Source organism: Sturnira hondurensis, unplaced genomic scaffold (genome assembly GCF_014824575.4).
Source record: "Sturnira hondurensis isolate 20B ecotype Veracruz unplaced genomic scaffold, ASM1482457v3 Scaffold0001020, whole genome shotgun sequence".
NCBI lineage: Eukaryota > Metazoa > Chordata > Mammalia > Chiroptera > Phyllostomidae > Sturnira > Sturnira hondurensis.
In genome coordinates this window covers 1,864,044-1,878,197 of record NW_028073651.1, presented here as the reverse complement: position 1 = coordinate 1,878,197, position 14,154 = coordinate 1,864,044, and the positions used below count along the sequence as shown (strand labels likewise).

At 60.9% G+C, this 14,154-nt stretch overlaps 1 protein-coding gene across 7 annotated transcripts in view; it reads left to right on the top strand.

The window, feature by feature from the left end:
* The window catches only part of ZC3H4 (zinc finger CCCH-type containing 4), a 38,573-nt gene extending 25,122 nt beyond the window's left edge, over positions 1-13,451 (top strand). For 6 of the 7 annotated variants that reach the window (XM_037059311.1, XM_037059302.1, XM_037059331.1 and 3 more), the window contains 4 exons: positions 4,944-5,308; positions 5,499-5,842; positions 8,573-8,824; positions 9,915-13,451. In XM_037059311.1, coding sequence (XP_036915206.1) covers positions 4,944-5,308; positions 5,499-5,842; positions 8,573-8,824; positions 9,915-11,431 — 2,478 coding nt within the window. In that variant the 3' untranslated portion in view covers positions 11,432-13,451. The remainder of the gene's footprint in view (positions 1-4,943; positions 5,309-5,498; positions 5,843-8,572; positions 8,825-9,914) is intronic. The other variant, XM_037059342.1, reaches the window with a different exon arrangement.
* The last annotated feature ends 703 nt before the right edge of the window (positions 13,452-14,154 follow it).

Sequence of the window (14,154 nt, the reverse complement as noted above, 5' to 3'; positions counted from 1 at the left end):
GATCACACATGTGTCGTATCTCCAGCCAGTGCAGTTTTCACTGGGGCGGCCACGTAAAAGGAGTGTTGTCTGACGGTATGATATTTTAGTCCTTCAGAGAGAGCCCCCGGCACACAGAGAGGAGGCCTGGGGTGGGTTGCGTTTGATGGCAGTGTCAAATGGTTCCATCCAAGTTTTAAGGGTTCTGTTTATCAGTAAGAAATGTTACAGGGAAACTGGAGGTTCAGGGCTGGTGGGACACTTCGTCACCAGGGGAGGTGTCAGGACTTTCAGAAACATCAGGTGACATTTGAAATTCACTCTAGGATCTGGTTTTCTCCCTGAGTCTTTAGGACTCTGGGAGCCCCAAGTCCCTGGCCTTGGTTTCCTGATACATCAAGGGAATCTGAGAGAATACGTCCTTTCAAACTGAGGCTTTTCTGCCTTCTAGTTTGCAGATGCTTGGAGCAGTTGGCTATTTTTTAAGAATGGGAGGGGAAAAAATAATTTAAAAGGGGAAAAAAAAAACCCCGGAAAGGATAGAACCCTGACCAGTGTGGCTCGGTTGGAGCATCGTCTCATAACTGAAAGGTCTTGGTATGACTCCCGGTCAGGGCACCCACATAGTACCTAGGTTGTGGTCTTCATCCCTGGTCCCGGCGTGTCTCTCTCTCCCCTTGATGTTTCTCTCTAAAAGCAATGAAAAAATGTCCTTGGGTGAGGATTAAATAAAAATTAAAAAGAAAAAGAATGGAAAGGATGGAATTCATCAGTCAGTCTGATGGACCCACCCATGGGCAACTGCCCTGTTTAAACGGCTGCTGGCACTGCCCGAGGGGTCGGCGGAGCTGCGCACAGGAAGAGCAAGGGCCATCTGCTCCTCGGGCAGAGGAGAGGGGACGATGGGGCAGGTTCTCACTTTGGCTAGGCCCTTCGTGGAGCCTAACACCCCAGGACCAGAGTTTGGAGGTCAGTAGATCTTTAACGTCCGTGGGTTTTCTCACGGGGTGAGCAGTGGGCAGAATCGCGGGACTCCTTGCCTCCCTAACTGGACAATAGCTGGCTGAGGCTGCCCCCTGCTGGGGGCTCAGAGTCCGCCTTCTAGACCAGTGCTGTCCAACCGGAAGCACGTTGCAGCCCCGGTTTTGTTTTTGTTTTTGCTTTTGCTTTTTTTTTTTTAACTCTCCACCTGCTAGGTTTGTGGCACAATGAAAGGGGCTTTTTATTTTCTTAGATTTTATTTATTTATCCCTGGAGGGGAAGGGAAGGAGAGAAGGAGAGAAATGTCAATGTGTGGTTGCCTCTCGTGCGTCCCCTGCTAGGAATTGGCCTGCTACCCAGGCATGTGCCCTGACTGGGAATCAACCATGATCCTCTGGTTTGCAGACCCACGCTCAATCCGCTGAGCCACACCAGCCAGGGCAGAGATCTGGAATCTTTAACCAGCTGATATGACCCTGCTTCTCTGGCCTTATGGGCCTTGGCCTGTGTGCCCTGTGTGTCCGTGGGTGTGGTGGAGCCGGGACCCCTGGGTCACTCTGCATCAGTCCTGGTGGGGCAGCTGTGGGACCTCCTAGGCCCTGGTTGTCGCACCAGAGGACGGGGGTCCTGGGAGCCTCTCCTCACTGCTGGAGAGGCCCCTCCACAGCGTCTTTGGGGAAGACACATGGCTGGACTGGGTTCAGCTTTTCTGGTGGGAACGATGTTTTCTCCCGTTTCACACCTGACTCGTGTGTTACGTGTCAGCATCTGGGCATGGATGCACTCCAGCCCCTGCTTCAGAGGCAGCACTCGAGGCCCAGGGGTGGAACCAGTGAGTGCGTTCAGCAGGGCTGGTCTGCGTCTGAGAGGAGTCCTCATCAGGACGTCGTGGGGTCTGACTTCGGGCTGGCTGCGTGGCGTGCGAGGTGGGACTTCTACCCAGCGTGGGATGGGGACGGAAGCCCTAACCACAGGGTGGGCTGAGAGGCTGAAGTGCTGGGTGCAGGCAAGCCCCAGGGGTGGGCGTTTAGGAGCAGTGCTGCCCTCGCAGAGCTTGTCTTGTATGGGAGAGCTGCAGGTCCTTCTGCTGACGGGAGACTGGTGCCCACTGTGCACTCAGCACCATGCTCCACACCGGGGAATGGCAGGGGGAAAAAGATCGCCACAGCTCCGATCCCCAGGGCTGGCAGTCTGATGGAGGAGGGACGCAGGCCAGTGCTCCTGGGTGCCGGGCGGTGTAGCGCCTTGGTCACGGGTGCCCCTCCTCCAGGGAGGCAGGAGGCTCTCGGGAAGCTGGTGTCAGGGGACCTGGAGGAAGGATGGGCGTCAGGTGGGGGGAGAATGGATGGGGCATTCTACATAGGAGCTGGGGAGGTACAGGGAATGTGGCCCGTCTGGAGAGAAGGTCGTGGTCGAGTTTGTTCCTGTTCAGTGAGGTACAGCCGTGTTAAGTTTTGCCTTTCACCTGAGGGCGTTGAGTTGCCTTTGACAGGATCTAGCAGAGCAGGGGCACAGCCACCGCTGTGACTGAAGGTGGCTCTCCTGGTGTGCAGAGTGGTGGGGAGACCAGACAGGAAGCCAGGGCAGGGTGCCAGTCCGAGCCAGTGAGGCCCAGGGGTGAGATGGCACCCGCGCCAGGCCAGTGTTTGGGTGTGGGGGGTGAGAGAAGGGAGGAATCAGCTGTACCCCAGGTCCTGGCTGGGGTGGGAACACGGAGCTTGTGGACGGGGAGCAACCAGGCAGAGGTGGCCCCTGCAGCACAGGCTAGCGTGCGTCCAAGGCCCTCTGTAGAGGAGTGCCACGCCGCAGAGCTGGCTGGTCATGGCCTTAGCTCCTTTACACCCTGTGTGCCCACTGCCTGCTCTGCTGCTCCGCCCTGTTTGTGTTCCTCACTCACTTAGCCACCGAATGTGTGGCACTGCCTAGTTGCTGCTAGGCATTGTCCTGGGCACTCGGGGCGCAGTGACGAGGAGCCAGGATCCAAACTTCGGCAGGGCCTGCTTGCACACCAGGGTCAGGGCGACAGCGAGCATGGAGCCCGAGGGCTCCCCAGCAGGTGACGTTCAGGGGAGGCTCACTGAGGAATTGGTGTTGCGTCAGTGCCCAGGGCGTACTGGGCAGGAAGTAAAGCGTGAGGGAGGCGTGTGCCAGGCAGGGGGCACAGCCTGAGCAACAGCCGCACATCCAGTAGAGGAACTGAAAGGGGCCGATTCCTTGGGAGGGGGGAAAGTGATCGGAACGTGGGGGCAGTGAAATGGAGGTTTCCCCAACCCCCACAGAAGGCACTACAGCCCTGGGCTCTCCCCTGCACGGCTGGTCCTGGGCGGCGTTTCCCACAGTGCAGCGGGCACCTGTGAAAACGTTCCCAGTCAGCAGGTCCACACTGGCCATACCTCAAGTAGCAGGACTTGAAGGGACAAAAACGTTGTCCACCGATAAGCTTTCCAAGTTTTTCATCCCCTGGAAGCCAGATTCTTCCTGTGTTCCGCTGTCCCAGGGTCCAGACCATGTTGCCAGTTGTAAGGGGAGAGAAGCCGAGAACTGCCTGGCACCCGCCAGGAGGTCCCACTTCTGCCACCTGCATCTCCGCCTTCCCTGGGTAGACGCACGCTGGAGACTCAGGGCCCAGGGCTTCCGTTGGGGTCTGGGCAAGTAGGCAGCCCCTCCAGGCACGTGCCAGCATTCCTGACCCCCAGAAGGAAAGGGGGTGCCCAGCAGAAAGCACATTGTTTGTAGAGTTGAGGCACAGGGAGCCCCCTTATCAGTCAGGGAATGCTAAGAACTCTCTGGAAATCCTGGCTCCCAAACACCAGGTGAAGGCCAACGCTGTAAGGTTTTCCAAGGACAGTGGGCAGGCCTGCTGTGTTTTCTGCACAGGATCCTAACTGGTGCGACATTCTACTCAAACCCAGACTCTGGAATTGTCCACCTGCCCCATCTCAGGCCCCGAGCTGGGTGCTGGGGCACCTCAGGGCTGAGAACAGCCTTGCGGCCCTCCTGCAGCTGCTGGCCTTTGGGTGGGCCAGGAATTAGCAGGCGTAGCAGCAGACCACGCCATCTGCCAGAGCGTGGGCAGCTCGGCGGGGGGGCTGGCGGTGTTCCGGTGGGGAACGTGGGAGACCCTCTGTGGCGACGTGGAGTCCACCGTCAGGAATGAAGGGAGAAACCCCTGCTTGGGGCGCAGGCTGGGCCCGTTGGGGAGGGCTTGGCATTGGGCAGACGTGGGGCTGGGTGCTTGGGGTGCAGGAGTCTGGGGTGTCTGGGGAGGAAATGAGCCGCCTGGGTGCTGCATGGCTTCCTAGAACCTAGCCCCATTGGGCCCTGGGGATCCCCGTGAGGAGTTGGGCTTTGGTGGCAAGTGCGGTGAGAAGCCCTTAAAGTCCAAACAGCATGGTGCCATACTGGCCAGCTGTGACAGATGGCACATGCCACAGTGTGGACGAACTTCGAACACTTCATTCTGGGTGACAGAGGCCAGACACAAAAGACCCCGTCCTGTGTTGTAGGGTTTTCTTTCTGTGAAATGTCCAGAGTCAGGAAATTTCTAGACACCGAGCAGGTTAGTGGTTTCCAGGGGCTGGAGGGAGGGGGAGTGGGGAGTGACCGCTTACGAGCAGGGGGTGGAAAGTTCTAGAACTAAACAGAGGTGGTAGTTGTATGACCTCATGAATATGTATAATGTCACTGAACTGTATGCTTCAAAGTGGTGAAATTGTTGCACCTTTCATGTCACGAGTATTTTGCTGCAGGACAGAAACGGGTCCCCCTCCCTGCCCACTGGTCGCAGCAAATGTGGCAGTGGGGTGGGGTGGTGATTTTTGTGACTAAGGGGCTTTGTGGTCATTCGCCTGAGCTGTGAGGTCTTCCCTCAGGGCCTCGTGAGCTCAGGTGTCCTCGGCACATGCAGTTCCTAGCACTGAAGGCCTGCCCAGCCCAGCTCCTGTCCCCTCTGACTGTCACTCCCTCTGCCCTTCCCACCCCAGATGTTGGCTGACGACGCGGAGGCCGGCGCTGAGGACGAGAAGGAAGTTGAGGAACTGAAGAAGCAGGGCATCAACCCCCTGCCCAAGCCACCCCCCGGTGTGGGCCTGCTCCCCACCCCACCCCGGCCTCCTGGCCCCCCGGCCCCGACCTCTCCAAATGGCAGGCCCATGCAGGGTGGCCCCCCACCCCCACCGCCTCCCCCTCCCCCGCCACCTGGGCCCCCGCAGATGCCCATGCCGGTGCACGAGCCACTGTCCCCACAGCAGCTGCAGCAGCAGCAGGACATGTACAACAAGAAGATCCCTTCCTTGTTTGAGATCGTGGTGCGTCCCACAGGGCAGCTGGCAGAGAAGCTGGGTGTGAGGTGAGCACTGGGGGTTGTCACTGTGAGCCTGGCGCTCTGCCAGTCCGCACACAGCCTTTTTCTGAAACACTTGGGGGCCCCAGCAGAGCCCCCCATTGCCCACCACACTGAGGCCTCCATGTTTCCTTGGGGGCGTGGCCCCCACCCTTCTTCCACAGCCCGTCTCACAGGCACCGTTTCCTCCTTCTAGGTTCCCTGGACCCGGAGGACCCCCAGGGCCAATGGGCCCTGGGCCCAATATGGGACCCCCGGGGCCGATGGGGGGTCCGATGCATCCCGACATGCATCCTGACATGCACCCGGACATGCACCCCGACATGCACCCGGACATGCACCCTGATATGCCGATGGGCCCCGGCATGAACCCCGGCCCGCCGATGGGACCTGGCGGCCCCCCAATGATGCCCTATGGCCCGGGAGACTCCCCACATTCTGGAATGATGCCCCCTATCCCACCAGCCCAGAACTTCTATGAAAACTACTACCAGCAGCAGGAAGGCATGGAGATGGACCCGGGACTCATGGGGGATGCAGGTACGCAGGCCCGGTGGGCGGGCCGGGCCGCTGGGCGCGCACAGGGGAGAGCGGGGGGCTCCTCACTCGGCGTGTGGGAGCACGGCTCCACTCCGTCTCTGTCCCGTGAGTGGCTGAATGTTGTTTGTGGCTGAGTCACTACCCTGCTGAGGCCAAGAGGACTAGTGTGATCATCGTCACCGTAATCCTAGTTTCTCAGACGTCTTGCCTGTTGCCCTGGCGTTGGGGGTGCGGGAACTCAGAGGGGCAGATGTGGGCCGGTGCTGGGCGGAGAGGTTGAAATGACCTTATCAGAGCAGCTTCCTTCCAAGAAGTTCTTGGTTTGGGGCTGCCGGTGGCAGCCTTGTGGTCCTGCTAGTCCTGTCCTCACGTCTGACCATCTTCCTTCCTCCTCTCCTTCCTCCTTTCTCACTAAAACAAGAACCGGTGTCAGTAACAACGATGATGCTGCGGCCCTAGGAGGTAGCATGCAACCTGCGGGAAGGATGGGGTGTGCCCAGGGCCTCTAGTGCCCGGCTTACTCTGGCCCCGGTGCCAGAGCCAGTGAGCTGACACAGCCCTGGCCTCAGCAGCATCTGAGTGGGTGGAGCCCCTCGGCCCTGGCCATTGCTGGGAGGGACCGAGGCCGTAGGCGGGCCTGGCTCTGGCAGTGCCAATGGGCAGAGGCCCCTAAGAGGGGACTGGGAGTGAGCGGGATGCGAGGGGCAAGGGGCACAGTGGGGCGGAGGCCCGGGCAGTCGGCTTGTGTGAGGAAAGCAAAGGCAGCAGGTGCCTTGGAGCCAGAGGACGAGAGAGAAATCCCAGCGGGAGGGGGCCTCTGTCCTCATGGTGAGGTGGCCCCATTGGAAGGAAGACGGTGGCAGCGGAGGACAGAGAGGGCGGAGGGTGGTGAGGCGGGAGTGGGACCAGGGGGTGGCAGGAGAGAAGCAGGGCTGACTTCTTGGTTTGGAGATGGTGCCACGGGCCCAACGTAATTCCCCATGTGTGTGTTACATGGTGGGCGGGCATGGCAGGGGCACTGGCCGTGGGCCCAGTCACCCCGAGGGCACTGGCGCTGTCCCTGGCCAGGAAGTCCAGCAGGAGGGAGCCCAGCGGGTGGGGGCCTCACTAGTGCCTTGGCCAGGGGAAGCGTGAGATGCCCTGTGACAGCCGCGTGGACCTGTTGTGGGGGTCGGAGCCAAGCAGGCCGGAGGTCAGTGAGCGTCTCTGGCATCTGGCTGGTGTTTGAAGCCGTGAGAGCAGGTGTTTGAGGTGCAGACCAGGGGCTTCAGAGGGACAGTGACAGGTTCCTGAGTGAGAAAAGGGGGCTGCTGGGGGGGTGACTTCCCGCAGCCCCGCCCACCTGTGAAAATGTCTGTGAGACGTGCCCACCACAGGGCTGGGTACAGAAGGAGGGTGAGTCTGGGCCCTAGAGTCACTCGCTCACGCTCCTGCCTCGGGAACCTGCCCTTTGGAGTGTGCAGCCCAGTGGTCTGTAGTGAACAGCAGGTCCTCAAGTGACGGCTCACCCGACACCACTCCGCGGTGATGCTCCTGAGGTGCCCTGGAAGCTCAGCTTCTGTCTGTATCAGTTGGCCTCCCATAACGTTGGTTTGGTTGTGTTCTGCTTTACGTCGCAGAACCTGGCCAGGATGTCATGTGAGGCACGGCCGCGTTCACAGGTGCACCGCCACTGAGTCGCTCTTGAGGGAAAGTTGTGTTCACGGGGTGGGGGACCTGTCCCCCTGGTGTCCCAGCCCTGAGCCAGGGTGTGGTCTAGATCAGGCTTGTCGTCAAGGCCACGAGCTACACAGTTCAAGGGCTAGAAGAGGGCAACCGTTCACTTTCAGCTTTATGCCTTGTATGGGAGACATTTACCCATTTAGCAGTTGGAGTCCCAGGCATTTAATTTAAATTGCATCACAGGCTCACCGTCTCAATAGCACTGGCCACACTTCAGTTGTGCACTGGGCCCATGAGGACACTGGCAGCTGTGTGGCACATCTTGTCCTTGCAGAGCGTGCTGGGGGGCGGCACTGACAGGCATGTTCCCACATCCGCACGCATGCACACACACACGGTCTCCAGGTCCCCTGTCCCCACCCTGCAGTCTCTCAACCCCTCCCCACGTATAGCAGCTCAGACACCCGGAGGGAAGGAGCAGAAGGAGCCACCTCGAGCTTCTTGGTCAACAGTGTAGCGACACTGTGGTGTATCCCTTCTTTCCTCACGGGTCTTACTCCCCGTGGTTAATTCCCAGTGCCTAAAATTACATGGTGCAGTGTTTGTCTTCATTATTACAAACCGTCAAACTGATGCTCATGGCAAATGCTTCCAATAAGTCAGAGCGTATGGAACAGAAGTGAAAAGATCTCTCTGTCCCTCTGTCCCAAGTCTCATTCCCAAAGGGACTGTTTTCTGTCTGTCTTTCCAAAGCCGCCTCTTTGCATTTTACAAACATCCGTTTGATGTCCCACCCTGTTTCCATGTCATGGCATTTGCCCGTGTCACTAAACCTCACTGTGAACCCCGTCCTCATCCTGGCTGCACCCTGGTTAGCCGCTCCGTCCCCCACTGCGGGGTTTTCCCTGGGGACCCCTGAGAGGGCAGGAAGGGGTGGGCTGCGCATCCTCACGCATCGCCATCGCCATCCCCATCCCACGGGGCAGCTCTCCGGTCAAGGGCCTGGGTGGGTTGGAGCTGGCGCCTCGGCCCTCCCCGACACGAACCCTCGGTTCTTCCCTGCCACAGAGGACTACGGGCACTACGAAGAGCTGCCGGGGGAGCCTGGGGAGCACCTCTTCCCAGAGCACCCTCTGGAGCCCGACAGCTTCTCTGAGGGAGGGCCCCCAGGCCGGCCGAAGCCGGGCGCCGGTGTCCCCGACTTCCTGCCCTCAGCCCAGAGGGCCCTGTACCTGAGGATCCAGCAGAAGCAACAGGAGGAGGAGGAGAGAGCAAGGAGGCTGGCTGAGAGCAGCAAGCAGGACCGGGAGAATGAGGAAGGCATGTGTCCTCCCCGGGGCCGGGGCTTCCCCTGACGGGCGCAGCCCCTCCCGGGCCGCCGTGCAGGGGAGCGGTGGGGAGCACCTGGATTGGGCTCCGTGCCGGCAGGGAGCCTGTGGCCAGGGAGGGCCCCTGCCTCGGGCTGTGAAGTCAGGCTGGGGCTCTGCGTGTCCTGAGAAAACTGGAAGTCAAGGCTGCCCTTCTGGGCCTTGGGGTCAGGAGAGACCCTGACCCCATGGAGGAGGGGCAGGCCGGTCCCTGGAGGTGGTGGTAGGCGTTGATATGACCAGGAATGATCAGAGTTGCACACAGCTGCTGAGTGGCATGGGGCTGTGTGGTGGCTGGTGGTGGCTGGTGGCATCCACCAGAGTGAGGTGGGGTGGACAAATTGTGTTCACAACCTGAAGCCAGGGGCCATGGTGGCCATGACAGGAGCCCTGGAGTAAATGGCGACAGTGGGATGAGGGGTCAACCGCCTCTCCTGGCGGCTCCGGTTTTATCTGCCTAGGAGGTTGGACTGGGCTAGTTCCTGGTCTGCCTGCCCGGCCCTGCCTCTTAGCTGGTGATCGCCCTTCCCAGAAAGTGGTGGCGTGTGGGGGTTTGGGGGCAAGTGTCTGCGGGCCCCAAGCACAGCGAGAGCCCAGTCAGTGGCAGCTGCTCCCAGGCCGCCACGTCGGGGCCTGAGGCTGCCCCAGGGTGAGGAGGTAGTGGCGGTGCCCCAGGCTTGAAGTCAGCTCAGTCCTGCTCTGTCCCCTTCTCAGGGTGTCGTTCATGCCTCTGTTTTCTCATCTGTCAAATGGGCCTGATATAACACTGCCTCCAGGTGGTTTTGAGGGTTGATGAGGCAAAGCACTTAGAATGGTGCTGACACATGGGGGAGGGTCCAGGGACCTGCCAGGTCGGTGCCCTGCCAGCCCGAGTGCGCTGGCTGTGTGCCCAGGCAGCCCGAGGGTACCGGGCGCTTCAGGGAGGGGAGGGGAGGGGCAGAGGAGGCATGCGTCCGGGTGGGCTGCCGTGGGGTCTGAGGGTGCTGGCGCTGTGCTGGCTGTGGTGGCCACTTACCCCTCCCTGCTTCTCTGCTCTTTCTCAGGTGACACTGGAAACTGGTACTCAAGTGACGAGGACGAGGGTGGGAGCAGCGTCACCTCTATCCTTAAGACCCTGAGACAGCAGACTTCCAGCCGACCCCAGGCTTCTGTCGGGGAGCTGGGCGGCGGTGGGCTGGGGGATCCTCGTCTCCAGAAGGGACACCCCACGGGAGGCCGGCTGGCCGACCCCCGCCTCAGCCGGGACCCCAGGCTCACCCGCCATGCCGAGGTTTCCAGCGGCTCCGGCCCAGGCGACACAGGGCCCTCTGACCCTCGGCTGGCTCGCTCCCTGCCTGCCCCCAAGCCCGAAGGAGGCCTTCACTCCAACCCCACAGGCCCCAGCAGCTCCAAGGGGTCTGGACCACCCCTTGCAGAAGAGGAGGAAGGGGAGCGGGCCCTGCGGGAGAAGGCCGTGAACATTCCCCTGGACCCCCTCCCGGGGCACCCGCTGCGGGACCCGAGGTCGCAGCTGCAGCAGTTCAGCCACATCAAGAAGGATGTGACCCTAAGCAAGCCGAGCTTCGCCCGCACCGTGCTCTGGAACCCGGAGGACCTGATCCCCCTGCCCATCCCCAAGCAGGACGTGCCCCCCGTCCCTGCGGCCCTGCAGTCCATGCCTGCACTGGACCCCAGGCTGCATCGGGCCGCCGCTGCGGGTCCCCCCAACCCCCGGCAGCGCCCGGGCACCTCCACGGACCCCAGCTCGTCTGGCTCCGGCCTGCCTGACTTCGAGCTCCTCTCTCGCATCCTCAAGACTGTCAATGCTGCAGGCCCCTCCACCACCCCCGGCCCCAGCGACAAGCCCAGTGACCCCCGGGTGCGGAAGGCCCCCACCGACCCTCGGTTGCAGAAAACGGCAGACTCTGCTGCCTCCTCCCGCGCTGCCAAGCCCGGCTCTGCCGAAGCTCCCTCTCCAGCTGCTAGCCCCAGTGGGGAGTCCTCTCCCCCGGCCACTGCTCCCTACGACCCCCGGGTGCTCGCGGCCGGTGGGCTGGGCCAAGGCAGCGGGAGCGGGCAGAGCAGCGTGCTGAGCGGCATCAGCCTCTATGACCCCAGGACTCCCAACGCAGGTGGTAAAGCCGCAGAGCCGGCCACTGATGTGGGTGCCCAGCCAAAGGGCCCCGAGGGCAACGGCAAGAGCTCAGCCGCCAAGGCCAAGGAGCCCCCGTTTGTCCGCAAGTCTGCCCTGGAGCAGCCAGAGCCGGGGAAGTCTGGGGCGGACGGGGGCGCGGCCACAGCCACAGACAGATACAACAGCTACAACCGGCCCCGGCCCAAGGCTGCTGCAGCCCCGGCCGCTGCCACGGGCCCCCCGCCCTCGGAGGGCACCCCACCTCAGCCCGGGGTGCACAACCTGCCGGTGCCCACCCTCTTCGGGACTGTGAAGCAGGCACCAAAGGCGGGCTCTGGGAGCCCGTTCGCTGGCAACAGCCCGGCCCGTGAGGGCGAGCAGGACGCAGGGTCCCTGAAAGATGTTTTTAAAGGCTTTGACCCCACGGCCTCCCCCTTCTGCCAGTAGCGTCAGGCTGGGCGGAGCCCCGCACCCCACCCTTCCTAGGTGGTGGTTAAGCGCAGCGGCCAGAGTTGGGACCCTGGGGGGAGGGGTCTGGGTATTCTTTCTTTACTTCCTCTCTTTTTTCTCTCTCTGGTAACACTTTCCTTTTAAAACAGATAAATTGTATATAATGCCCTTCAGTTCTGGTCAGTGCTGCTGGGAGCACCTGCTTGTGCGTGGGAACAGCGACCAGTGCCCAGCCGGCACTCCAGCCCTATTTTTCAGGGACTCCTTGAAAACTGGGGTTCTGGTGGGTTTCCTGGGCACAGCTTGGCCCCTCTGCCTGTGCCCCTCCAGGATAAAGGGAACACAGTAGGTGCTGTGCAGGCCCTGGGCTCTGCACACCCGCGTTGCAGGACCCGCCGGGGATGGGGGGTGAACAAATGTCCAAGAAAAAGGACAGAGCCCTGGGGACCTGCCGGGGCTGGGAGAGACGAGCCCTTTCCTGCTGCCACCTCACATGGATTCGCACACGGTCCTCGAGCCACCGCCTGGAGTCCACCGTTGACCCTGACCCTGCACCCGGGCCCTGGACAGAAGACTCCAGGGTGAGAGATGGGCCTGGAGGCACCAGGGCGGTGGGGGGCGAGCCCTGAGCTGCACCCCGGAGGCGTGCTCCGCAGATCGCCTGTTTTCTGTCAGTATTAGCTCCTGTCCTGTCACAGCCGTACTCGCCTCCCTTTGGGCTGGGGCTGTCCTGGTCCTCAGATGCTAGAGTGCCCAGTGTGCTGGCCCTGGTGCCTCTGGAGACCACTCAAGGATCCGTGGTGTGGCTGCCCCCCAGGCTCCCCACAGGAGTTCTAGCGGGTTCTCGGCCAAGTGTTGTGTCCTCCCCTGTCTCTACCCTGCCTGTGCCGTGTCTCCAGGGCCCCTGGGCTCCATGTGTTTGGCTCTGAACTCACAGCTTCAGAGATGTGTCAGGTTGCTGGATTTGTGGGCCCTTCTGTAAAAGGGGCTGAGGGAAGGTCTGGAGAGTGCCCCTGGCTGGGTGGGACTGCTGGGTCCTCTAGGAGAGGGGCCAGGACCTCCTGCAGGGGGGATGGGGCCAGAAGCCTGTGTCCTGCCCCCGCCCCCCCCTTCCCCGGGCCTCTCTCGGGTCCAGTCCTGTCTACGGAGCTCCAGAGGAGGCCTGCCCTCTGGACGTGGCCTGGGGGATCCCTCCTGCCGTGTGTCAGTCCTTGCCAGCATGTCAGTCCTTGCCAGCCTTTTCTGCCCATCACTTGTCTGGCCACCGCAGCCACCTCCCTTAAGGCCCTGGCAAAGGAGAAGGTCTGGTGACCCAGCCCGAGGGTTCCGTCCCCCAATCACCTTGGTGTGGGAGGTGGACGAGGCTGCCGCGCCAGACCCCTCTCTTGGGAAACAGATGGTTGAGTTTGGGGCCAGAGGCGAGGGCGGGAGAGGCAGGCCCACAGGGTCAGTGTGTGAGGGTTGGGTTGGTTGGGCGTGTCTGTGTCTTTTCTGTCTTGTTTTTTTTAAACATGAGATTTTTCTTCGGCCACCAGTGTTGGCCTTGAGCAGGGCTGCGGCGCTCGGCGCCTATACGGTAGGTGGGGACGCACAGTGGGGCGGCGGTGGTCTTGTTCTTCTCCGGAGAAATTTCTTTTGTAAAAGCAAATTAAATACCTTTTTTAAGTGGAAACTTGTGGATGAAATAGAACCTGGAGCCTTCTTTGATATTCAGCCTAAGAACCTCACGGGACTATGAATTCACCCCAGATCTTCGTTTGCCACCAGGCCGAGCTTTTAAAGAAAAATTGTGATCTAACCAGGATTGTAACAAAAATGTAAATACTATTTCAGAGTTGAGAGTTGATGGTGCAAATATGTATATAACGTACTGTATTTTTACAATGACGCCGCATGCCTCCACCCCACCCTTTTGTACTCCGTCCGTCTTCCAGAAGCGCTGCCCGCCCTCTCTCCTGTGCTCTCTTAACCCAATAATTGTATTACTGCCATTAAAGGGTGCAGTTATTTTAAAAAGTCTGTGGTTCTGGTGTCTCTCCGGCGCCTGTCCCCCGAGCCCCAGAATGGGCAGGAAGGGTGGGAGATGGCCTCACACGGCCAACCCCAAGGCAGCCTCCATCCTCAGTGGCTTCAGTCTCCCGCAGAGAGACAGCGGGGGCCCACACGGCAAGGCCGACCAGCGCACCGGCCCCAGGAGAGCTGGCTGCGGTACACTGAGTGTCTGTGTCCCGAGAAGTCAGAGTGTGGCCCCGGCTGCGTGACTCGGTTGGCTAAAGCGTCACCTCAACACACCGAGGTGGTGGGTGTGGTCCCCGGTCAGGGCACACACAAGGATCATCAACCAGTGAATTTATAAAAGAGTGGGACAAATCGATGTTTCCCTCTCTCAAAAGCTGTTTAAAATTTTAAAAGATCCATACGCTGAAACCCGTTCCCCAGTGAGATGGTATCAGGGTGGTCAGTCAGGAGGATGGAGCCCCCAGGATGGAAATAGTGCCCTTACGAGGGAGGCCCCCGCGGAGCTGCCCCCGTCATGTCCTTGGCCCGTCGGCCCGGCGAGGGTGCACCTAGAAGACAGCCGTCTGGGACCCCGGGAGCAGCGTGCACCAGGCCTCACCCGCTGGCACCTCCATCTTGGACTCCCGGTCTCCAGAACCACGGCGCTGTGTGATAGCAGACACCACCCACTCGTTAACCAGGCGTCTTATCGGAGGACCTCT